The following is a 27,082-nucleotide window of genomic DNA, read 5'->3' as shown; positions in this document are numbered from 1 at the left end:
CTTTTAGAAGAGGGGATGGGAGGAATAGGGTGAAAAATTTGGAACACAAAGTTTGCAAAGGTCAATGTCAAAAAACTATCCATGCATATGTTTTGAAAATTTAAAAAAAAAAAAAAACACCTGATCTCACACTTCCCATGAACTTGGAGGGTACTTTTTTGAATAGCTGATATGACATAACTTGCAAATAAAATATCATTTCATTCCTTTCAGGGGTTATTTGTTTCTAAGTCATACCTTGCTTTGAAAAATACTACCACTCTACATAATTAGTGTCTTTATCATAAGACAATTACCAAATTTACCAAATAAATTAATATTACTAAAGAATACAATCAGGGCAGCTAGGTAGTGCAGTGGATAGAGTACCAGCTCTGAATCAGGAGGACCTGAGTTCAAATCTAACTTCAGACACCTAATACTTCCTAGGTATGTGATCCTCAGCAAGTCACTTAACCCCAAGTGCCTAAGCAAAAAAAAAAAGAAAAAAAAGAATACAACCTCTAACACAATAACTCACTACAGAATCCTTTAAGTGATGAATGCATCTTTAAAAAAAATAGCTTTTTATTTTTCCAAATACATGCAAAGATAGTTTTCAACATTCATCCTTGCAAACCTTATGTCCCAAATTTTTCTCCCTCCCTCCCCAACACAGCAAACAGTCCAGTATAGGTTAAGCATATGCAGTTCTTCTAAACATATCTCCACATTTATCATGCTACGCTGGAAAAATCAGATCAAAAGGAAAGAAAATGAGAAAGAAAAAAAAAAAAAACAAGCAAATGAACAACAAAGGTGAAAATACTATGTTTTGATCCCCATTCAGTCCTCATAATCCTTTCTCTGGATGCAGATGGTCTTCTCCTTCACAAGTCTATTATGTGTTGCCCTGAATCACCTCATGGTTTGTTTTTGTTTTTTTATTGCAAGCCAACAGGTTAAGTGACTTGCCCCAGGTTACACGGCTAATAAATCTGAAGTTAGATTTTAGACTCAGGTCCCCCTAACTCCAGGACTTATGCTCTCTCCACTGAGCCATCTATCTGCCCCTGCATCATCTCATTATTGAAAAGAACCAAGTCTATGTAAATTCACCTTGAAGAAGATCCTCAAGTGCTTTTGGGAAGCAGCAAATATACTCATTATGTGAAACCTAAAAATTACCAAGGAGCAATATTCTTGGAAGACACCATTGATGACATATCTGCTATTTGAAAGATTGACAAAATAGAGAAGGGTGGGATGGTAGCTATTTTGGGAATTTTGTTCTAATAGCATTTTTTTAAAATTTACAGATACCCCCATTATATAGGGAAACTGAGAAACTTAAAGGTAAATTATTAGGCACCAGGTGAAATTAAAGATGGTTCATAAAGCTGGATTATTCCTAAACTTCTCATATAATTCATGGAAACTGATTCAATTTCCAAAAAAAATTGATTTACAGGTATCTTTGGGAAATATTTTGGAGTGAATCAATTCTTATTAAAATTATATCAAGTACATTAAGTACACTAAAATTCTCAATTGAATTTGTAATGTATTCAATTGGGATGATGCAAGATTACCATTTATCCATGGCTAGCTATTATGTGTACTTCATGTTCATGTTCTCTCATAAATTTGCCACAAGGGGTTCATCAAAAAGGCTAGGGCATTTTCTTTCTTTTTCACAAATGAATGAGTGAATGAATAAACGAAAAAAAAAAGATGTTTATTAAATACTTACTATGTGCCATTAAGATAGCCTGATGTTGCCAAAATACTAACGGATTGTTAAATTGTCACCATGTCATCCTTTGCACTTGCTATGTGATTAGTTCTTTTCTTATTCCTACCCTACATTACACTGATAACAAAAGATTTTAAAAGGACCATGTCTAAAGCTGGAAGAGGCCTTTCATTGACTTGATCTTTCCTGACACTCTGGATTCTAGGTTTTTTTGTTTTTTTCCTGAGGTCTGAATTTTTTCCTGCAATCTTTAGGAATTTCTCTTCTTTCAGATATCATTATGAATTAATTCTTCACTGCTTCCAACATAAATCTCCTCTGTGTATCCTTCTTCCAAACTAGTGGCTTTCACTGTTTTTATTCTTAAGTGATATTTCTGTCTTCTGTATAAGTATCCAAGAATTCAATGAGTCCAATTTCAATGGTTTGATGAATCTTACTGTTTAAAGATGTCTGGATATTTTTGCAGATTTTTTTCCCCACTGATTCATTTTTTGAGGAGATACTGCTCATTATCATTCATCATCTCTTTCTTCATAAGCTCTTACAAGTGAGTCTAAATCTGTGTTGCTTAGGGACACCAACTTTGTGCTGAGCAAATACATCATTCTTGCTGACCAAGATGATTTTAGGCTTTAAAAAAAATCTCCATGTTATGACAATTGATATGTATTAGTTAAACTTCTGTATAAAGTAATAAGCAGTATTGATAAAATTTTATTTCTGTTGTATATGATTTTATTTTCATTATTACTTTAGATAGTTCAGGATTGAATTTTCTCAATTGTAGGCCATCTTTAAACTCCATAGTCTTATACTCCAATACCTCACATAAAATGGACCTCCAAGAATATGTGAGTAGATTTTAGCATTTGCAAAGGAGTTGACTGTGCAGTAAAGCATTAGATTACTTTCTGAAGCTCAATCTTGGTATGAATACAAAGCCTTATCATCAATAGGCTAGCAACTTGTTAAACTCTTTGGCTCTGACAACTCACAAAAAGTACAAAGAATAAAAATTCTGCACAATAAATCTTCATTATACTTGTGGTTATTTGGATAAATGCAAAAGTACTAAAGATATTACTGATTCTTAAGAAGATGGCATTTTCAATCTGATGATTTCAGAAACTAACATATTCTGTTCCTTATAGCATTCTTTATAATTAAAACACACACACACAAAATCACATTCCCCAACTTCCCCCCCACAAAAAAACCCTCCATAAATAAATCTGATTATGTTATAATATTTTCACATGATTCAGCATCTTTCCTGCTTAACATGAAGTTTCATGTATTATTATCAGGCTTCATTCAGGTTAATGGCTCACATTCATGTTTCACTTCACTTATTTCTTCTTAAAATGTATATTAACATTTCAGGAAAGATGGATAAGGGCGGAGATGTCACCATTAGTCTGAATGTTGCCATTATTTTAAATTCCTAGTGACATTATTTTTAACAATCTCCAAAGGCCTGTGAGGATTCAAATTTTGATGGAGTCAATTGAAACATCACGGTGGGAACTGGTGTTTGTGGTAGAGAAAATAGAACTTATTCATACTCTGTTTGGAATTAAGAAAGTAACACTAACAATTCCAACCTGAAATAATGGGAGCAGTAATCCTAGCATCTATATTGCTGTTTCCTGACTCAGAGCCACTTATAAAAGTCAAATTCTTGAATAATCCAGAGACTTTTGAAAGATCTATTAAATATCCACTTATATACTACTTTGTTTAAATTTTTAATTTGATTAAATTTTTTTCATAAAAAAGAACTTAATCCATATAAATGCAAATATGAAGAAATGTATGATCACAATACATATTTATTGTTAGAATGTTCACAGAAAAGTCTTTATTACTGCTATTTTAAGAGTATAATGACTTTTTCCTCTTCAATATTGTCTCTTATGGCTCTGCTTTTTGAAAATTTATTTAAAAATTCATAAAACTGGTTATTTTTGAGATGTCAGTCTTATTAAAAAAAAAAAAAAAAAAGCTCAGCAATAGCCATTTTCTCTAGTAACTGCGACCAAACAAGGTGTAGAACTTGGCTAACTTCTTGCCACAGACACACTTGGCTCCAGGTTTCAGCTCACGGAGAGGTTTGAAGGGTATACAAAGGCTTTTTGCTCCCATTGATGGGGCACCAGGTTCAAGATCTTGATCTCTGAAATAAAAATAATTTCATTTGTTTTCATTTACATATTTGGACAACTCTATTAGTTTGAATGAGTGTAAAATTTTTTTTCATTAAGTTAAATAAGTTCTTTATAATAAATGCAATAATGATCATATTAGAGCTCAATTTTATTAAAAAAAAATACGGCTTAGTAGGCAAAACACTGTGATAAGCTTTTGAGAGTTGTGAGGCACAGAATGATTTGTATGTAAGTACAATACAAAGTAAGATGTGAAATAAGAGGTGCAAATAAAGTGCCATGAGTATAAAGGAGGTCACAATTGCTCAAGAATATTCAGAGAATGCTTTAATTGTCCATTAAAAATAGGCATGCCTTCAACAGTTTTTGTATAAACAATGATGTTGAATCTTTTAAAAAGAAGATTGATTTATCATTGCTTGGACTGCAAAAGCTTTTAAATTAGTGTCCCTGACTGAAGTTTCTTCCCTCGCCAATCCACAGAGCTAGACATAAGAATGATATTCCATGTTCATGAAGATTCAATTGCTTGCTATTGCTTCTAGGATCACATACAAACGCTACTATTTGTATCTTAATAGCAGGACCAAGCAAATTTTGTGTCAATTGTTGCACTGGTTCTCTAGCATCAGAACATTTCATAAGCTGGCTCATCTATCTTTCCAGTCATTCTAGTCTACTACAAACTGGCCTCTCTGCCATTCCTTCCACATTATATTCTAACTCCATCTTCCTATCTTTGTATAGGTTGCCCTATAAACCTAGGTTGTACTACTCTTCTTATCTTTGCTGCCCAAATCCCTACCTTTCTTCAAAGCTCAAATGTCAGCTCCTACATGAGGTTTTTACTAATTCCCTCAAGCTACCAGCACTTCCCAACTCTACTTAGAATTGACTGAAACCACTTAGAATTGACTTGCACATTGCATTTTTTTACATTTGTTCATTTTGTTTCCCCAGACAAAATGCAATCACCTTGAGGGCAGGGATTGTTTCATTTTTGTCTTTATATCCTCTGTGATTAGCAATATCTAGAAATTAGTAAGTAATAGTAATATCTAAAAATTAGTAAGTTTAAAAAAAACATAAAACCAGGGCATAGTATTCTTCATTTAAGGTACTCATGACATATAATTCCATGAAGCCAGGCTCCAGTGTCTGCCTAGTAGTAGGAGCCTTCTGCTTATTTTGTTAAAAGTGAATAAGAAAGTTTAAAACCAGATTCCAAGCAAACAAAAATATCTAACTTCAACAATTGTTAAATGTGTATGAATTATATTAAAAGAGAATATTTAAAGTCATTTCTAAATCATTTGCACATTTAAGTTGTATTTATGAATAAGTTTACCTGGCAGTAGTTTTTTTGATCCAGTCTTCACAGTCAATTTCCCCACAGAAAGGAATCTGAGCAATCTAAGGTAACATATAATGAAGAAGAAAAAAAATTATAATTTGCTGTGTTGCATAAAATATTTTATTTACATTTAGTGCTGAATCATTTATAATTCTAAGAACAATATATTAACAACTACATAAATTGCCTCTGCCGAAATTTAAAAGTAAAACTATGAACTATCAACAGGGGAAATAAATTATTAATTAGTAGGAATAGTCTTCATATAGGTTCTACCTCAAGAAGAATTTCAATAAATATTACTATACTAATCTACAGTTACAATCAACACAATTTATCAGGATCTGAAATGGAAATGCTTTATCAACCTCTACCTGGATAATGTATTATCTGAGTTCACTATTCATGATAAATGTAATTTAATTGTAATAATTTTATTTTGCTTCTGGCAAAAGGCAATTTAAGATGCAATTTCCCCCTTGAATTTAAAAATAGAATACTCTTATGAAATGATTTTTGAAGTGAAAAATTTAAGTTAAAACTATGAAAGTATTTGGGCCAAGATAACAGTGAAACTTGTCCCCTTTGTGTTGATATTTGGTAAATCATTAGCACCAACTCAAACAAAAAGGATTAAAAACTCTGACATTTACAAAAAGTATTGTTTACAATGAATTAGAAAAGGGGGAAGATCGAAGGAGAGCCAATCATATTTAATTATACAATGACAGGGAAACTATTCATGGTTTAGTTATAATCTCTTCCTACAGGAAATACATACCTATGTATTTTATTTTTAAATGTTAATTCAGCAACTAGGTCAATATTTTCTTATTTGATACTATTTTAGCACTATTTCAATAGTTTTACTTCAAGTTGGCAGTTACATTTCTTAATTTTAAGAAAACGATCACTATGCCCTAAGTTTGGATTGATCTTAAAAACAACAAGCAAAAATTCACCCAATAATTTTATTAAATTGTTCAAAATGTGTACTTTAAAATAAACATGTTATAATTTTTGAGATGACAAAAAATAAATATAATACATAATAGCTTATTCAGAATATCTCACATTCAATTCTTTATAATAAACTAATATGAATTTTTAGGTTAAATTCAATTCCAATAGTCATTAGTTGTATGAAAAATACCAACTGACAATCGGTGTATACCTCAGTTTCCTTATCTATAAAATGGAGAATAATGATTAACGTTTTCTACAACTTACAGAGTTGTCTAGAAAGTATTTTATAAAGCAAAAAATGCTGTACAAGAGTTCCTTGTTATTTTAATCCAGTCACTGAAAGATTTCTGGTTAACACTAAATCTTAATTTAACTTTAAATTAGAAAAATCCTCAATATTAAAAATTGCTATAGTTCACTAAAATTTTTTTAATGGGAAAATTACAAAGATATGTCACCATATTAAGTTCTTCAAAAAGAGACATTTAAAACTATACATAAAAAACAAATATCACTGTAACAAAGATATTCATGCTTATACATATATGTACATACTGAGTAATATTACACATGATATAAAATAATGGTGTGCATTCTACCTAAAATTGAGAATCAGAGTACATCCATATTTTGCTAATGTTTATTTAAATGCACAATGAAATCTGTTTGAATGCTTTCAGTGGAAATATGTATACTTATGACATCCATGTTAAAATGCATAATAATTCAATTAAAAATTCTACATTGGAATAATTCTACAAAGCAAACCAAGGAAAATCAGACATAAAGAAGTTTGGGGAAAAATTTTTAAATCAATAGTTAAAATAACTAGATACCTAACAATTATCAAATTACATTTTATCTGTAAAAGTTCTTTTTTCCCCTTCAAAAAAAGTACAATACTTTTTTACAATAGCTACATTTATACCAGATTTAGGCATGAGATGAGATAGGTAAGGGAGTTCAAAGAAGAGAAAATACAAAATTTTTTAGTATTTAAAATACATTTGTTGGACCTGTACCTGAAATTCAGTTATAGTCTAGCTTAAACAAGTTGAAATGCTTACAGAAGTTTATCTTCTATTAGCCCATCTTATACATTTTACATACCATAACTTTATGGTTATTATTATCATGACAAATAAAGTTGTGCCATAGCCTAATTTATTAATTCATGCAACATTTTTTAAAATTACTTTTTAAAAAGTAACCGATAGACATTGTTTCCACAATAAAGGAAATGAAAATGTCTTAAGAAATAGATTAAACACAAAGAAAACAAATAAAATGCACATTCTCAAAACAGAAAAAGAAAAACCCAAATCTCCCCTGGCCAGCTGGACACTAGTTCCTCAACACCTTTACAATGATGTGGTTAGTACACATCACTGTATATGACCGAAATGATGGGACTTGAAAGAGGATAAAACTATCTAAGGAAACTACATATATAGGAAAGGTAGCAGATTTTGAAAAAATGGGATAAAAAAACTAAGAACTGTGAAGGATCTTAGTATCTAATTTTATAAATGAGGACAATCTTAGTGATAGTAGGGACCTTCAAAGTTATTTTGTCCAATATCCCATCCAATGAAGGAATCTCCCCTACTTTTTTTTATTAGATGATGTAGTATCTGCTTTATAACTTTCAATTATGAGGAATTCACTCTTTTAAAAGGCAATCAATTCAATTTTGGCCTGAACTCAAAACTATACACATTAGTTATTTTGTCTAGTTTTATCTCTTGTGCTAAAACAGTGCTTATATATTTTAAGTGTTTAAGATTTATCAATTCCTATGGGAAAATAGATATGCCACAAAGTCTACTAAATCAGGTATCAACATCTGGACTTAGCTCAAGCATTGGTACTTATAGATAGTCAGTGTGAATCTGGGCAATTTGTCATCTAACTAAGCCTGAGTTTCTTCACTCAAAACAACAATCACATTCACAATAGAATTCTGTAGCTGTCCATACATTAGTCAATGTGGATTATCAGCTCCCTAAACACGTTAAGACATTATAATATCATTTATTCATTACATAGTCATGTAGTTTGAGTAGCCTCATATGGAAAAACTTTTTTTCATAACAATCCTCAGGTGAGAACATTGCAATAAAACCACCTCATCTAATTATAAAAAGCGATAATCATATTGTTCCTTAAGTTCCAACAGTATTTAAAAAGATCAAGTAAATATTTTAAATTCACCTACATGGTGGTTTTAAAAACTTTTCAAAAATCGTTTACCTTTCCAGAATCCAATATTTTCTGAAATTCTTCCATTGTATCAGCTACAACCATATGAGTTTTGAGGTCTTCAGATGCTCTACAGAGAAAATTATTAACAAATACTTCTTTTTATTCACCAATATTTATAACCAGTTTATAACAACACAAGGTGGTAAACAAGTTAGAGTATATCAATAGGCTTGGATACAGAAGACCTCTGTCCTTGTCCAGGTGCTGTTACTTATTAGATACGTGACCATATACAAGTCACAGTCCCTATGAGTCTCAATTTCTTCGTCTCAAAACATGGGTGTCAATGTAAACAGGAATGTTTGTTATTTTTTTCCCTTTATTTAAATACCACTGTTCTAATCTATCTTTTGTCAGTATTTGCTAAAATCCAAACACAGTTTATGAAGTGTCACAGAAGAATAAAAGAAAGAAAATAATGAAAAATATTACTTGGGATGGTAAAGCAGATACCACCTGACATGATTGTTTTAAGAACCAAATGAAGCTTAAAATGCTCTCTGTTTAGTATTCTTAGTAGATTTAACACAGCAGTCTCTTCTCTTAAGAATTTTAAAATTTTAAAATTTTAGAAATGTAATTGATTCAATAGGTAGCCTAAGAATTTTATTATATGTTCTTTTTTCCACTTTCACATGTCAATTACAATTGTAATTATATATCCCATCCTTAAACAAATGAATGGCATATAATGTATGGTAATAAAATATCTCTCACCCCTCAATACATATTCTCCCTTTTGCATACTGGAGATTTCTGGGACCACATAAATGCTTGAAAGTGAAAGTCTTTGTATGGCAACTCTACATTTTACCCATATAAATTAATTAATCGAATAGCTGTGGCAGATTAAACCAAGCTTAAACTCCAAATCAGCATCCTAGTCATATTAAATTTGATGATTGCAACATAAAATTAGTTTCATCCCATATTATAAAACATGGGTGTTAATGTAAACAGAAATGTTTGTTATTTTTTCCCCTTTATTCAAATATCACTGTTCTAATTATCTTTTTTCAGTATTTGCTAAAATCCAAACACATTTATGAAGTGTCATGGAAGAATAAAAGAAAGAAAATAATGAAAAATATTACTTGGGATGGGAATTACTTAGAAGGGCCTGTAAAATTTCTTTTCTAAAAACTAAGCATCATGTTTAAAGAACTTATTATCCTATATCTCAGATAGTTTGTAAGGATCCAACCTTTTGAAAAGGTTAACATGGATATCCTCCAAAATATCACGAAGCTTCATTTCAGCATCCTTTTCAGCAATCGTCAGCTTTTCACCAGTGTCTCGTCTGACTGCTACAAACTGACAGTTCTTCATATCTCGTGGTCCCACTTCAAGTCTGATTGGAACTCCCTAGAAAATGTAGATAACTGTAACATAAATACACATGCACATGCAAATACCTGCAATTACATGCATGTCAGGAATCATAAGAAAGACAAGTCTATATATACAATAAAAACATGTTTTCTCTCTATAAGCTCTGCAGCTGGGTGGTGCACGCATAGCACACAGGCCTGGATTCAGAAAGATTCACGTTCAACTCTGACCTGAGACACTTATTGGCTGAATGACCCTGGGCAAGTCAAATATCCCTGTTTGCCTCAGTTTCCTTATCTGCAAAATAAGCTGGAGAAGGAAATGTCAAACCACCCCATTATCTTGGCCAAAATATCTCTCCAACTTTGAGGAACCCTGCATGAGAGCACAACCCTGTACATATCAGCTCTTATGTAACAATACATATATAATCAACAAAACAAATACAAAAAATACAAAAAAATCTGGAGAATTCCAACAAAGCACATAAATAATATTACTGCACTATATTAAATATGGTTGTTTTCTAAGAAAAGGGACTGCAAAAAATAACAAAGTTATATAGAAGAAAAAAACCTCTAAATATTTAGCTCAAAATGAAAACATTGTTGTGTGGTAGAATAGAAAATCAGTGAATGGGAACAGAAGGAATCTCAAAAGTAAAATCATTTATCCCTTATTCATTGTAAACCTCCTATAAAATTTCCTAGCAAATAATTATATCAATGCTCAACTCTTCCATTAACAGGCAGTTCATTAACAGAAATCCTATAAGCTTCACATATAGAGAAATAAAATGTTTCTGATCTGTTTCACTGAATTCTCTGCTTCTCTAGTTGGTCAAAGTTTTTGATTTTTATTTATTTTTTTTGGAGCAACAAATAACAATCAAATAAACATTAAAAAATCAAGAATATTATTAAGGAATGAAACTTAGAACTAAAGTCTAAAAATTGGAAGATTTTATTTTTTTTAAGATATAAGTTTATTTATTTAAACAGAAAATAAGAAAAGAGAAGCAACTAGATGGAGCAGTGGATAGAATGCCAGCCCTGGAATCAGGAAGATCTGACTTCAAATCTGTTTTCAGGTACTTGACACTTAATAGCTGTGTAACTCACTTAACCCCAACTGCTTCGCTTCCCCCTACCCCTACCATAGAAAAAGATAATAAAAAAATTTTTTTTGCCATGTGCACAGAAGAACATAAGAGAGGATTCAAATATAAAGCAATAACTGTCCATTTCAAGAAAGTTATACAATAAATACTAGTCATTATATTTAAAACTATCCATTTTTTCTTTGCTTCCTTGTAGGTTTTTTTCTCTGTTGTGTACTTTTTACTTTATTCTCCCCCTCCCCTGTACACACACCCCTACATATACAAACATCTGCATACATATACATACATAGCTATATACATTCATATCTATCTGGGTAATTATGCTTATTTATCCTTTGTTTCTCTGAAAGTGAGTAACATCTTCTTAAGTCCAAGTCCTTCCATATTTTTCTAACTCTGCCAACTCATCATAACCTATACCATAGCAATATTCCAGACATATACTGTCTAGTTATATTTAAAAATCTAAAACAATGTAAAATATTGGCATATAGTATAGTTTCCTTATTTTTTCCTTTTTGATTAAATCTATTTTAGTTTTAACTTACTCCTACTTTTTTTTAATATGATAAATCCTAACCACCCACATAAGACTCCTTTATCCTCTATCCCCCTATGCTTCTTTCTTTCTGAATTTAGAAGACTTTTATACCTTAATAAATATGTATGTATTCTTCCCCCTTGAACTCATTTCCAATGAAAGATGCCTGAACTAGCAACCCTCCTCCCCATCTAATTCCTCTGTCAGTTTTTTCATACCTTATAATTGTTCTACCCCAATCTTTGTTTCAAATTATCCAATTATTAATGTCTTATATATATGGTTTATACAAAGACATGTATAAAATAGAAATAGTTTGTCCATATTGAGTGCCTTGTAATTAGTCTTTGATGTTTATATTTCTCTTGCATCTTTTATATCAAATTTTCTATTAAGTTCAGGTCTTTTTGAAACAAAATCCTGAAAGTCTATCAATTCATTGAATATCTCAGAGAGGATTGGCAAGACTTACATGAACTGATGTAAGTGAAATGAGCAGAACCAGGAGATGATTATATACCTCAACAACGATACTGTTTGAGGATGTATTCTGATGGAAGTGGATCTCTTCGATAAAGAGAGCTAATTCAGTTTCAATTGATCAAGGATGGACAGAAGCAGCTACACCCAAAGAAAGAACACTGGGAAATGAATATAAACTGCTTGCATTTTTGTTTTTCTTCCCGGGTTATTTATACCTTCTGAATCCAATTCTCCCTGTGCAACAAGAGAACTGTTCGGTTGTATTTAGGATATACTGTAACCTATTTAACATGTAAAGGACTGCTTGTCATCTGGGGGAGGGGGTGAAGGGAAGGAGGAAAAATTGGAACAGAAGTGAGTGCAAGAGATAATGCTATAAAAAATTACCCTGGCATGGGTTCTGTCAATAAAAAGTTATTTAAAAAAAAAAAAAAAAAGTTCACAGACAAAAAAAAAAAAATTCATTGAATATCCTTTTAGTTTTTCATTCATGATTGTCCTCGGCTTTTCTAGGTATGATATTTCTGGCCACAACCCCAGTTCTTTTGTTCTTTGATATATAGTGTTGAAGATCTTTGGTCTTTTAAAGAAGCCACTGCTAGGTTTCATGGAATTCTAATTGTGGCTCTGCCACATTTGCATTTTTTTCCTTCTTGTTGCTTGTAATATTTCCTCTATGATCTGGGGGTTTTAGAATTTGCTTTGATGTTCCTGTAGGTTTTATCTGTAGGACCTCTTTCAGGTGGTAAATCGGTGAATTTTTAAAATCTATACTTTCCCCCTCTTGTTCTAACACTTCAGCACAATTTTCTTTGATTATGTCTTATATTATTATATCAAGATCAAGACTGACGATACGATGAAAAAACTCTTTTTTTGAACATAGCTTTCAGCCAGTCCAATTATTTTTGTTTTCTCTTTTTGATCTCTTCTCCAGATAAAACTTTTTTCTTATGTTTCCTGATCTTTTTTTTTTAATTTTTTATCTTTTGCTTTATTAATTCTTGGTCTCTTAGACCACTGTTGGCCTCTTCTTGCCTAAATCTAGTTTTCAAAGAGTCATTTTTTTTCCCCTTAAGACTCTGGATCTCCTGCTGAGTGAAATGAGCAGAACCAGGAGATCATTATATACCTCAACAACGATACTGTTTGAGGATGTATTCTGATGGAAGTGGACCTCTTTGATAAAGAGAGCCTTAATTGATCAAAGATGGACAGAAGCAGCTACACTCAGAGAAAGAACACTGGGAAATGAATATAAACTGCTTGCATTTTTGTTTTTCTTCCCGGGTTATTTATACCTTCTGAATTCAATTCTCCCTATGCAACAAGAAAACTGTTCGGTTCTGCACACATATATTGTATCTAGGATATACTGCAACCCATTCAACATGTAAATGACTCTTGCCATCTGGGGGAAGGGGTGGAGGGAGGGAGGGGAAAAATCGGAACAGAAGTGAATGCAAGGGATAATGCTGTAAAAAATTACCCTGGTATGCGTTCTATCAATAAAAAGTTATTAAAAAAATAAATTAAAAAAAAAAAAAAGACTCTGGATCGCCAAAGCTTTTTAAATTCTGGTTCACAACCATATATATAGGGATGTGTAACTGAATGTGGAGGGTCATAAAAATTTGGCACCAGTAAAAAAGATCAAATATTCCACCAAGATTTAATTCACTATGTTACAATAAACAAGCATATTCATAACAATATAAACATCTACTTTTTATCTTTAATAAATGGTAAAATTATGTGTATACCAAAGAATTGTTATAAAATAAATTTTTGATTTATTATTTAAAAAAAAATTCTGGAGCTCCTTTCAAGTTGATTGACTTTTCATAATCTGCTTATTTTTCTTGGCTTGTTATTTTTTCCCCCTTTATCTCTCTTATTTGATTTTTTAAAAGGAGTTCTATCAATTCTTTTTAGGCAGGTGACCAGTTGATGTTGCACTTTGAGGTAGGAGAGGCTTTTTTTGCTTCAGTATTTTTCTCTGAAGATGAACTTGATCTTCTCTATTCCTATAGCAATTTCCTATGGTTGGGTTCTTTTTTTCTTTCTTCTTCCTTCCTTTCTCCCCTCTTTTCTATTGTTTTCTTTTTTTTCTGGTTGTACATGTACATGAAGTTTTTTAAATATGCACTGCTCTATGGATCATGTTGGGAAAGAAAAATCAGAACAAAAGGGAAAAACCACAAGAGAAAAAAAAAAAAAAACAGAAGAAAAAGAAAAAAAAAGAACATAGCATGTGCTGATTTACATTCAAGTCTCCTTAGTTCTCCCTAGATACAGATGGCATTCTCTATCCAAAAAATAGGAATTGCCTTGGATCATTGAACCTCTGAGAAGAACCAACTCCCTTCACAGCTGATCATCTCACAATCTTGCTGTTACTGAGTACGATGTATTCCTGGTTCTGCTTGTTCCACTCAGCATCAGTTTGTGTACATCTTTCCAGGCCTTTCTAAAATCAGCTTACTCATCAATTTTTATAGAACAATGATATTCCGCTGCTTTCATATACCATAATTTATTCAGCCATTTGTCTGTTTATTAAAAAAAAAGTATAGCCTCTTGTTAGCATGATCACCTCTAATACGAGGGTGTGGGGGATAAGTTTCTTTGGCCTCTGGTCCTCCCCTTCAGCTCTCCCCTCTGGCCTGGAACTGAAATCAAGAACTCTCCTCTTCTATAAGTGCTGACAGCCAGCCCTAACCCCACTGCTTCTGCACTCACCAGGCGAATGCTGATTCCTTCTCACCAAAGACCATATTTTGGCAACACAGCTAGACTTGGCATCCTCTATCAGTTAAAGTTCCCTCGGTCTTCCCTGACTCAGATGCCTGACTCCACATTATCTCCAAGGTGAAAATTCCTGTTGCTGGGACCAAGGCTACCTCTCAAACTAGCTAGCCCCAGGGTTTGCAGCTTGCTGTTCCAGCAGAACCAGCCTGGAACAAACCACATCCTGGCATTTTTCTTCAGATATTCTCTATTTTTCCAGGAGGACCCCTGTTCTGCCTCAATTTTTCTTTCTTTCTTTCTTTTTTTTTTTATAGCTCTATGTTCTTTTTACTTACTCTCTTTTTAAATTTCCCATAATCTGGTTTCCAATCTCATCAGTCAACCAAAATCATGCTCTATAAAGTTATCAGTGCTCTCTTAATTGTCAAATCTAAAAGTCTTTTTCCAATCTTCCTCCTCCTTAACTTCTCTAAAGCCTTTGACATGGTTAATCACCCTTTTCTGCTTGATATTCTTTGTCTCTATGTATTTATGACACCACTCTCTTCTTAATCAGTCTTTTTAAATTTCTTCTTAGTCAGTCCTTCTCCAATCACTTCTTCTCAGTTCCCCTTGCCAGATCATTGTCTAGATCATATTAGGCTCTCTTTTCTTCTATAATTTCAATTGTCACCTCTATGTTGATGATTCTTTGACCTAGTTATCTAGCCCAAACCTCCAGATGCACGCCTGAAATTAGATGTCCTGTAGACATCTTAAACATGTTGAAAACTGAACTCTTTCTGTCAAAACCATCTTCTCTTCTGAATTTCCCTATATTCTAGAAGTTACCACCAACCTCCCACTCATCTAAGCTTCAAACCTAGATGTTATCCTTGACTTCTCTCTCTCATCCCCCATACCCAACTTGTTGACAAGTTTAGCTGATGTTATTATATACTTATTATATACAATGAAATTATTAGGAAAATATCCTGAACATATTATTTAAAAAAGAGAGGAGAGCTATAATATGTAGAAGAAATTCCATAGCATCAATGTTACTGAAAATAACAAAACAAAAACTCAAATTAAAAACAATTTTCAATAAAAGGAGGATGGTTTATTAAACTATTTAAATTAATGCAATGGAATACTGTAATGCAAATTGGGCCAAAAAAGGCTGATGTATATCAGGATATCTGGTAAGTTCTATGTAAAAATAATGCAAAGTAAAAGAACCAGAAAGATTGAATAGACACTTATTAGAAGGAAAACTGAATAAGAATGAATAGGATTCTGAAGAGGATTTAGAGGTAGTGATTGAAAAACCACCATGATTCTTCTTGTTTGTTTATAAATAACTCATCACCAAATATATGTATATATAAAATAGTGCTTTACAAATATCTAAAAATAATCTACATAATTCCAGGTTTTTAGTTAACTCCTCATCAAACTTTTATACATATATATGAAATAGCACTTTATAAATATCTGAAAATAGTCTACATAATCCCAGGTTTTTAGTTAAATAAAAAGGGTGATAAAAGTCTAGAATCTTCACATTTTAGAGAAGTTTCCCAAAGGTCAACATTAGTTTTCTTAAAATTTGGACCCAGAATCAAACACAAAAGTCCAGATATAATCTGACTACCTTAGAAACAAAAAATACTATGACTCTTCATTACCTCAGGTACCAAATTCCAATTCATCTTTTACATCATGGTCTTTGCAATATATTAAAAAAAAAAATCCTTATATCTTATTTTGATTCATAAATCCCTGCTCAAAAACCTCCAATGTCTCATAATTCCAATGCCAGGTAAAATACAAATACCTGTATATGGCATCCAAGGACTTCTAAAATGTGGCTTTAAACTACCTTTTCAGAATTACTTCTCATGACTCCTGTAAATGTACATGGACTCCTATCCATTCCAGCATAATTGAAATAGGCATTGCCCTCTGTTCTCATTAACTTTTACTGCCCTCTTGTGTTTGTTTACATATTCAGTTTACATCCTGCTACAAATGGACACACCTTCCAGCCCATTCTTCACCTTTTAGGAGATCCAATACAGATGTTGTCTTTTTTATGAAAACTTCCTTGATTCTTTTAATAACAAGTGATCTCTTATTCCCTGTAATTCTCATAACTTGCCTGAGTTTTTTCAATTTAAAACATCTGCTCTTGCTACTTCCCTTATCTATTAAGTTATAAGTTTCTTCAGAAATAAGGACAAAACTTATTTATCTGTGTAAGCCCAAGGCCTACTGTCTTGGTGCTTAATGTTTGTTGAACTGAATTGAACTGTAATCTAAATTCACAATGGATTTTTGCCAGTCAGCACAGTACTATTTTATAATCTGTAGTCAACTCTCCCAAGGCAGCTGATTTCTTGAACCAATGTATAAGATTTTATAGTCATCTATATTTCACTGTTAAGATTTAGCTTATCATTCCAGTTTGCTAGGATTGGAGTATAAATCTGTTATCCAACACATAAGCTATCCTTTCAAGTTTCATCACCTGTCTTCACCTCACCTAGCTAGGTCTCCCAACAGACTATTTTCTGGCCATCTGTAAGCCAGACCCCCCTGCTTTTTTAGTCTTTTTTTCCCACTAAAACTCTACTGTTCTTCCTAGGGGCACCTTATGCTCACTGATTGGTAAACTTTCAACTTATTTAACTCAGTTTCAGCCTTATTGTATTAGTGTAGATTTCTGATCATCCAGAAGTTATGCCTTTGGATTAGAACTCTCTTAACGTACTTTTCATCACATTACTCCTCTTTCATCTTCTATTAGAATGTAAGTTCCTGACTGTTGCTTTATAATATAGTTTGAAGTTCTTCAATTCTACCCCTTTTAATCATTTAGTTTTATATTATAGAGCTTTTTGGAAATGAAATTTGCTATTATTTTCTCACGTTTTGTAAAGTAATTGTTTGATAATTTGATTGGTATAGAATCAAATTGACTATGGCAATATTGTCTTTTTTATTGTATTTTTATGGCCTAGCATGAGCACTGAATATTTCTCCAACTATTTAAATAGTTTTTTATTTAAGGAGTACTTTGTCACTGAATATATACAATATATGCTTTGGCATATTTATCCCTAAATATTTTATGCATTTGTAGTTATTTGGAATGAGATTTCTATTTCTATTACTGCCTCTTATAAGTTTTTGTTATTACCTCATAGAAATGCTCCTGATTTCTGACAGTTTATTCTGTAGTTTGTAACTCTGATGAAGCTATTAATGGTTTCAAGTAGCATCTTTGCTGGTTCCCTAGGATTTTCTATGTAAACCTTTATGCCATCAACAAATACAAACAGTTTTAGTTCCTCTTTCTCTATTTGAGGTCTTTAATTACAAAGCAGCAATCATCAAAACCACTTGATATTGGTTTAAAAAAAATGGAAAGGTAAGATCAATGGAACAGATTATAGACAATGGAGAATCAGAAACAATGGATCTCAATAACCCATTGTTTGATAACCTGGAAAAGATAAATTACTTGTGAAAGAAATGTCTATTTGATAAAAACTATTGGGAAAAGTGGAAAGCAGTCTGACACAAATTAGGTTAGACCAACGCCTTATGCTAAATTCCACAATGTGTTCTAAAAAGATATATAAACTCAATACTGAAGATTATATCATAAAAAATTAAAAGAGAAGATCCTTAAAGAGCTATGGGGAAATGTATTTTTAATCAAATGAGCAACAGAGATAATTACAACAGACAAAATAGATCTATTTAATAAGATGAAACTTAAAAAGTTCTGCACAAAGAAAATGAATGAACCTAGGATAAAGGAAGTAGTTGAATGGAGGGGGAAAAAAATCATTATATCAAATTTCTCTGAAAAGGATTTGGTATCCATGATATTTTTAAACACACACACACACACACACACACACACACACACACACACACTTGTGCATGCATGCATGTGCTTATGTGTCTATATGTGCATAAAAAGACCAAAAGTCATCCCCCATTTGCTGTTGGCAAAGTTCTCAAAAAGAATTGCAAACTCTTAACAAACATGCCAATATTCCAAATCATTAATAATAGAAATGCAAATCAAAACAACTCTGAGGTTTCATTGAACACTTGGCAAATAGGCAAAGATGACAAAAGATGGGAATGGTCAATACTGAAGGGCTTAACGGAACACAGCCACACTAGTTCATTGTTTGTGGAGTTGTCAATCAGTCCAATCATTTTGAAAAGTAACTTGGAATCATTCAAACAAAGTGACTAAAATATCCATACTTTTTGACTCGGAGATTCCATTACAAGACTTATACCTCAAGAAGACTATGAGTAAAAAGAAGGTCATGATATATACCAAAAATATAGCACTTTTAGTGATAACAACTGGAAACAAATACCAATCAGTTGAGAAATAGCTAAGCAAATTCTAGTGCCTGATTGTAATGGAACATTATGCTGTAAGAAATGATGAACATGAAATAATGAATGTTATAAGTACAGAGAAGCACAAAAGGTTTTACTTGAAATGATAGAGAGAAGTAGAGAAGAAGAAAATAACATACACAATGATTATAAAAAAATAACTACACATATTCAATAAACAAGTCAACAAATAATACATTATACTTTGAAAATAGTTCAACTACTTAGTGAAACCATAATTCCTGATGGAACTATATTAAAATTGAAATAATCACATTTATTTCAATAAAAAAAAAGCTAACACAACTCTTCCATTAAAAATTTAGTATGCATATAAAAATTAAATAGATACCACATATCTATAGAGTAAACAAATACTACATCCATCCATCCATCTATCCATTTATCTATCTATCTGTGTACGTGTCTACGTATATACATGTATAGCAAAGCACCATCTGGATTTTCAATTTTTATTGACCAAAGAATATTATCACTTAAAATACAGAGGAATAATAATACAGCCTTTAAGTATGAGGAAAAAGTAGCTACAAATAACAAAGTTTGGAATAAAATCAGGTAGGGAAAAACAGTTCAGAAGAATTTACCTTGAGCTCCCAATGATTGAACTTCCAACCTGGTGAATAATTGTCTCGTAAATCTACCCGGACACGGATGTTAACCATGAGCAGTCGTTTTCGATAATCATTGCATTTCATAAACAATGCCTCTCGGTCTTCTTCAGAGAGTGCATTTGTAATTCCACAAGGAATAATAACAACCTATAAGCCAGTAAAATATCCCAAACTTAGAATACAGAAATAAATTTGACTCAAGTAATTTTATTATGTAAAGTTTGCAACCATCTACAAAACTCTGCAATTTGATGTATGTAATGTGTAAATTGCTAGAAATTTTATGGAATTATTTATCAGATCCCATAAATAGCTTCTTCTCTGAAGTAGAAAATACTCTGCATATTTTAAAGTAAGTACCTGAAGAACTTAAAGTAATTAACTATAGAAGCAAAATAAAACAAATAGATACAAAATGGTTAAAATGAATAAGAATTTGTTTAACAGTCTACATTATCTTGTTTACAATGCATTTTAAAAATCTACTTTTCAAAGTAGAAAATAAGTTACATAAGAGACTTCTTCCTTACCTGAACACAGGCTACCCGAGGTGGCAGGACCAAACCCATGTTGTCCCCATGAACCATTGTCATAACACCAATAGTTCGAGTTGTAAGTCCCCAAGAATTTTGATAGGCAAATTGCTTTTCTCCTGGTGTCTTCGGGTCTTCAAAAATGATCTCAAACATTTTAGAAAAATTCTGCCCAAGATGATGTGATGTTGCTCCCTAAAATAAAGTTAAACAGTTGCAAGCATAAAAAAGCATGACAGCTTATTTAGTAAGGTTAAAATAATTAACTATGTCTTGACAAATAAGAGCTGGAATTCTAAAAAGTTTTCTTCTATACAAAAAAAAAAAAAAAAAGGTTAACTATTCTATCTAATCATCATTATTTTAGAAACTTTCTTTTTAAAAAAAAATAATAATATAAAATAGATATGTTTAAGGGTAGTAAAAAAAATTTCATTTAATTAAAAATATACATTATTCAGGGATGCTAATGAACATGATTTCTTTCCACTGCTAAAAAAAAGGAAATGTTATTTCTGAAGACCAAATTATAACATTACCATTAAATAAAAAAGAGGAAGTATATTTAATATTGAACTTCTTTAAATATGTCTATCTTACCCAATAATATACAGTCCTAAATAAAGGCAAACGTAGAAAAATAATTTTTAAATATTTTAAAAATTTAAAGGTGATTTTAAAAATCACCTTCAGGAATTTTCTTGTCTTTACTTCTTTGATTGTCACACCTAAATGTATTAAATAAAGTCTATATTCCAAGGTGATACCTGAATTGCTCTTCCACTGGCAGAAATGAATGCTTCTACTGTAGTAGTATAGTCTCCTCCTGCAAACTTCTCCTTCTCAGTTTTTCTTCCCTTTACAACAGGGATAGCCAAGAGTTCTTCATACACTTGAGCATATAGATCAAGTATCTGCAGGACCTATAGATATTGCAAATTATGTTTTCACATTAATAACATTTCCTCATTTCAATTTAGAAAGACTCAATTTTTAAAAAAATGGACAGAAATTCCTTTTAAATTGTAAGAGAATATTTTTTTTCTGAAAAGGTTTGTAAAAGCGAACAGTACAAACTTAAAAAGGGAAGCTTCTGAACTAACAATGAGAATAAAACAAATGAAAATCATATTGCTACAATTTTTATTTTACAAATTTAGGGGATAAAAGTCAAGTAGATATGTACATGAGTATGGACATGTATGAGTGTGTACATATATATTATATATATTTCTCATATATATATGTAATATTGCTAAAAGCAAGTAAAAAGAAGTTTCTAAAGAGAAATCAAAATAATTAAAAATTAAACAACAATGATTATCTTTTTTCTATCAATACCAAAGTAAAAATTTTCAGTTGATTCTCTAGGGTTCTCTAGGTATATCATCATATCACCTGCAAAGAATGATAATTTGGTTTCCTCATTACCTACTCTTATTCCTTTAATCTTTTTCTTCTCTTATTGCCAAAGCTAATATTTCTAATATAATGTTGAGCAATAATGGTGATAGTGGGTAAGCTTGCTTCACCCTTGATTTTACTGGGAATGGTTTTAGTTTGTTCCCATTACATATGATTCTTACTGATGCTTTTAAATAGATGCATTTTAAGGAGAACTCCATTTATTCCTATACTTTAAAGTCAAAATTTTCAACTACAAACAACAAATAATGAAAAATTTCAATTGAGAAATTACTTAAATTCTAATGCATTTGACACTTCATAAGATTTCTCATTTCATGAAGATGGCCACTCCTTCCACTTAAACAGATTATTCTTTAGGACATGATCTTCATTACTTTTTAAAATGAAAAAGTTCCTTTCTTATGGAGAGGAATATCTCCAAACTTAGTTAAATTGGCAATTTCTAACTAGCTTTTCAAGTATCATAGTATATGCTGATACTTGCCCTTTGCTAACGGGATAGTCATCAAGCTAAAAATAAGGGTATTACATAATATTATATATAATGTATAAATCAAAGACTATTCCTGTAAAAATCTCTTTTGTGCCACTTTATTTTATAAATAGATTTAATTTTTACTTCCAAACACTTAGAGAATGGTTATTACATGGATATAATGTGCTAGGAAATATACCCACAGAGCAAATCAATAGATCACAAAAAACTTATACCTCTGCTGCAGCTTCTTCATATGTAGCAAAAGCGCTGTGTCCTTCCTGCCAAAGGAACTCACGGGTACGTAGGAAAGGCTGTGGATGCTTGAATTCCCAACGCTGAAAAAGAAGTTAATGTGTTTACAATTCAGGTAACTAGTGAAATTTTTTTAGTTTAAACTGACCACTACTTTATTTGGTATTTGTTTCACAACTCTCAAGATCCAAAATAGTCTCATATCCAAAAAAAATTTATTCAATTTAATAAACAGTAACTAGGTACTTTTTATGAAATCAATAAGAGTTAGGTACCTACCACTACATTGCACCACTGATTAAGTCTGATTGGCAGATCCCTATGAGACTGGACCCATTTTGCATAAGCAGGATACATTACTAAAAAACAAAGTGAAGGGGAAGAGAAGAAAACTTAATAATCTAACAATATACTAGTGACAAACATACAAAGCCATTTCCAGAGAGTGGGTAGGTCTAGCTACTGGAGGACATCAGGAAAGGGTGCTATAGAATTATAGATTTTTTAAAAAGTACATTACAAGCATGAAGACAAGACCACCTAAGGCAAGGAGACAGGAGAATGAATGTGGTTTATATTGAACAGAAAGTAAGACAAGATTGTAGATAGCATAAAGGAAAGTAAAACATAATAAGGTAAGCTGGCAAAACTTGAAATCCCCAAAAAAGGAGTTTATTTTATTTAGAAGTAATAGGGAAACAGCAGAGATTAGGGGAGTGACATGGCCAAATTTGTCCTTTAATATATCACTTTGGCAGCTGTAGGGAGAATGGATTGAAGGAAGAAAACTGGCTATTGTAATAGTTCAGGCAAAAGATTTACTAAAGCATAGCATCAAATTTAATATAAAAAGGATATAGAGGCAGCTAGGTGACAGTGCATAGTGCACCAGTTCTGGAGTCAGGAGGACTTCTACCTTATTTCCACCCCCCAAAAGTTTATACAAACACACCTAAACTTTTTGTCATCTAGTTATATAAATGTTTAGTTATTGTTACTAATAATTAGAAATTTTAATATAAATTGCTATTTTAGGTGCTTTGCTCAAAACTGGTACTATTTTCTTTTATGTATAACCCATGTGCTGTGAACATACAAAATATTAAATGAAATACTAAAGAAAGTGTCATAAGATACAGAAGAGAGAGAATATCAGGTCTGAGTGCTTAAGCAGGCTCTAAAAAGATCTCATGTGAGATAGAATTTTAGCAAATAAACAAAATAAAACAATTTTATGAAAAATGAATTTAATTAATGTTAAAATACAAAGTTATATAAACTGTATTACAAATGGTATATTACTATCCTACCATTATGAAAAGGAACATTCCCTTCCATTAGCCATGAAACAAATTGTTTTTTAAAAATGGTACAGTGAGGAGAACCAGATTTGAAGTAAGATGTTGGGTGACTCTCCACTCCATTATCTACCAAGTAAACATATCTACCAAATGAACAGATCATAACCTCTCAGAGAAGTCATTCTTTCTGTTTACTCATCTGCCAGATAAAGAGCCTGTAAAAGATGATTTATAAGGACTCTTGAAGATGTAAAGCACAAAAGCACACATTTCTAAAATTTGTGGTTATAATTACTATGCCCAATAAAAAAAGCAAGATTTCTCTTGAAAGTCAGATTATAGAGTCTATTCTCTCAATTATTCTGACAAGGTGTTTTATATTACTTATTATTTTGTTTTGTTCAAAATCCCTTAAGTATGAAAATAAAGGTAACTTTTACATTCCTATAAAGCAAAAAGATAATCATTTAAGGAGAATTAATAAATCTGCAGAACTGAAATAACCAAGATAACTAATAAAAATTGGAAATGGTATAGAATTTAAGCATTCAGTGAAAAAAAAGGAATTTTAAAAAACTTTAAAAAGACTTCTAAAAAATTAATTTAATTTTCCTAACTAGAAAGTGTTACAAACTATCATTTCTCTTATTGGACAGTGAAAGAAAAGGCTTTTCTAAGACCTTTGTAGTCATGATAGGAGAATATGACTATTTATCTTTTCCATACCATATCTTTTCCATCTTTATTAAACTTCCTAAAACTTTAGATTTCTGGTAAAGAGACAAAGTTAATTTAAGTAGAGCTCTCCATTAATCCAAGGCCTTTTCTTACCTGTTTCACTGGTGGGGCGAACAGCTATTGGTTCTGCCAATTCTGTTTTGCCAGACCTTGTAACCCAAGCAACCTAGAAAGACAAAATTTGTATTCTGAAAATTTTGAGCAATTAATCAATTAATTAACATTTATCAAGTACTACTATATTCTAGGTACCAAGTATACAAAGCAGCTCTTATCCTCAGGAAGCTTACATTTAATCAGGGTAAAGAAACATCTGTAAAGAGGTCAGTCAAGTAATGTATTGAGTGCTAGAAATATAAAAAAAAGAAAGAAAAGAAAAGAAACAAATAATCCCTGCTCTTAAGGAGCTTATAGTCTTCAAAATATATGAGAAAATTATTCTGGGATGACCAACTATAAATGACTTTGTTATTCTCAGTAGTACAATCACCCACAACTACTCTAAAAGGACTTGTAATGAAAATTCCTATCCATTTTCAGAGTAAGAACTAATTTGATCTGAATATAGATTGAAGTATTCTCTATTTCTCCTTCTCTCTTTCTCTTTAACTTAATTTTTCTTAAAGGTTTTTATTTTTATTAGGATGGGAGAGCTATATTTTCTTTCACAACTTGACTTTTATGGAAATGTTTTACATAACTTCACATGTGGTTTCTTGATTGTAGATGAGGATAAAGGGAGAACTTAGAACTCAAAAATCTTAAAAATAAATGAAAAAAAATTGTTTTGAATGTAACTGGGGGGAAAATGTTAAATAAATAAATAAATTTGAAAATAATATTTTAGAGGGAGAATGGAGTGATGACTAAACCACTTTCTAACAGAAAAGTGATGGACTCAGGGAGTAAATTGGGTTATATACAAAAGCTTTTTGGGATATTGTATTTTTTTGGGACATCTGAAAATGGCTAATGCAGGAATTTGTTTTGCTTGACAATGCATACTTGTTACAAGGGTTTTGTTTTTCTTTTCTTTTTTTTTCAATGAAGGAGAAGAAAAGAACAGATGAATTTGTTAATTGAAAAAATAAAACTAAATAAAAAAAAATTCACACAGAGAGTGGTGCTTGAGCTGTCTTGAAAGAAACTAGAGATTCTAAGAAGCAAAAGTAAATAGGGAGTGCATTTAAATTTAGTGGACACTCAGCAAAAAAGCAGGATAAGATCATAGGAGAAGGACTATGTCAGCAGGCTAATGTGACTTCATTATAAAGGATTTCAAGGGGAATAATGAGTAATCGGTCACAATGGTTAAATCAGGGGTTAGGTTTTGAAAAGCTCTCAATGTCAAAGAGAAGATTTATATTTATTTCTACAAGTTAGAGGGAATCATGATCTGAGTTTTTTGAGGACAAGAATTGTGTTTTTCTTTCTTTGTATCCCCACTCCACAGCATAGTGCTGGCATATAATGAAAATACTTGCTGACTTTCTGATATAGATCTAAGAATCATCTGCAAAGAGATGACAATGAAACCTTGAGCTGATGAGACTTAGCTAAGACAATTCAAAGAGAAGAGAACCCAGGATAAAAACCTTAAGGCAAACCTAAAGTTAAAAGATATGTTATTAAATGATGCAATGGCAAAAGGCATTGAGAAGCAGCAATATATAACTTTATGTTTCTGATTAATAGTTCTTACAGCAATGACAGTAAAAACTGCACAAATTACAAACTGCCATCATAGTATTTTTAAATAAGGATAGTTCAACTTAATAGCTAAAACATCTATAAAACCATTCTTACCCCACTGTAAATATTTTTTTAAAAAGAGTAATAATTTTCATTGCCTATTGTTTTTAAAATTAAAAACCTGACTAAAGTAGAATTTCCATTTATCTATGAAGACGTTAATATAAAACCATTCCTACATAATTTATTTAAAAAGCACATTTTTCCTAATTTCTTACTAAAGGCTTTTTAAAAGTTAAATTCAATATCCATAAGTGGAAAAAAATTTTTTTAATTCTGATTATAACAACCATGTTACCAAAAAAAAAAAAAAAGAAGAAGAAGAAGAACCAACTTACCTCAGGGGCAAAGTCAGCAACATGAGTCTTTTCTTTCTCCAAAGCACCTTGAGACACAAACATAGGGAAGTAGCAGTTTTCCACACCCAGTTTCTTGATCTCAGCATCAAAAAAGTCTTTAATGGCTTCCCAAATGGAATAGGCCCAGGGACGGAGGATATAACAGCCACTCACATCATAGTACTCGATCATTTCTGATTTTGTGATTACCTTTATAAAATATATATTATTATAAAAGAACTTACAAAGCTAATACTAAGTGATTAATGAAATATAAAAAAGTTATGAACATGAACTTCAAATTCTAATCTCAAATTTACACAAAAGGCTCTAAATCAAATTCAAATTTTCAAAAGATATGTGTTTTCATCAGGATGAATATATTCTACTTAGGCAGATTAAAATCTCTCCATGCTTTAGTAGATCCTTTTTGCTGGTAGTTGTGGCAGATTTTCTGGTAAATCTCTCAGAAGTAAACTATGCCAGTTTT

At 31.5% G+C, this 27,082-nt stretch overlaps 1 protein-coding gene and 1 long non-coding RNA gene across 3 annotated transcripts in view; one reads left to right on the top strand and one right to left on the bottom strand.

Annotated features, from left to right (window-relative positions):
• LOC127562507 (uncharacterized) overlaps positions 1–17,064 on the top strand; it is a 33,224-nt gene extending 16,160 nt beyond the window's left edge. Inside the window, exon 3 of the long non-coding RNA XR_007953685.1 lies at positions 10,825–17,064. This is a non-coding gene — a long non-coding RNA (uncharacterized LOC127562507). The remainder of the gene's footprint in view (positions 1–10,824) is intronic.
• EPRS1 (glutamyl-prolyl-tRNA synthetase 1) overlaps positions 3,553–27,082 on the bottom strand; it is a 67,901-nt gene continuing 44,371 nt past the window's right edge. For both annotated transcript variants that reach the window (XM_051998266.1, XM_051998267.1), the window contains 11 exons: positions 26,593–26,802; positions 24,596–24,668; positions 22,743–22,822; positions 22,445–22,546; positions 21,073–21,228; positions 20,303–20,500; positions 19,746–19,919; positions 9,696–9,856; positions 8,480–8,558; positions 5,255–5,319; positions 3,553–3,914 (listed from right to left, as the gene is read on the bottom strand). In XM_051998266.1, the coding sequence (XP_051854226.1) occupies positions 3,764–3,914; positions 5,255–5,319; positions 8,480–8,558; positions 9,696–9,856; positions 19,746–19,919; positions 20,303–20,500; positions 21,073–21,228; positions 22,445–22,546; positions 22,743–22,822; positions 24,596–24,668; positions 26,593–26,802 (1,449 nt within the window). In that variant the 3' untranslated portion in view covers positions 3,553–3,763. The remainder of the gene's footprint in view (positions 3,915–5,254; positions 5,320–8,479; positions 8,559–9,695; positions 9,857–19,745; positions 19,920–20,302; positions 20,501–21,072; positions 21,229–22,444; positions 22,547–22,742; positions 22,823–24,595; positions 24,669–26,592; positions 26,803–27,082) is intronic.

The sequence above is a fragment of the Antechinus flavipes genome, chromosome 4 (genome assembly GCF_016432865.1).
Source record: "Antechinus flavipes isolate AdamAnt ecotype Samford, QLD, Australia chromosome 4, AdamAnt_v2, whole genome shotgun sequence".
NCBI lineage: Eukaryota > Metazoa > Chordata > Mammalia > Dasyuromorphia > Dasyuridae > Antechinus > Antechinus flavipes.
The sequence above is the reverse complement of the archived record's forward strand: the minus strand, read 5'-3'. Positions and strand labels throughout refer to the sequence as shown.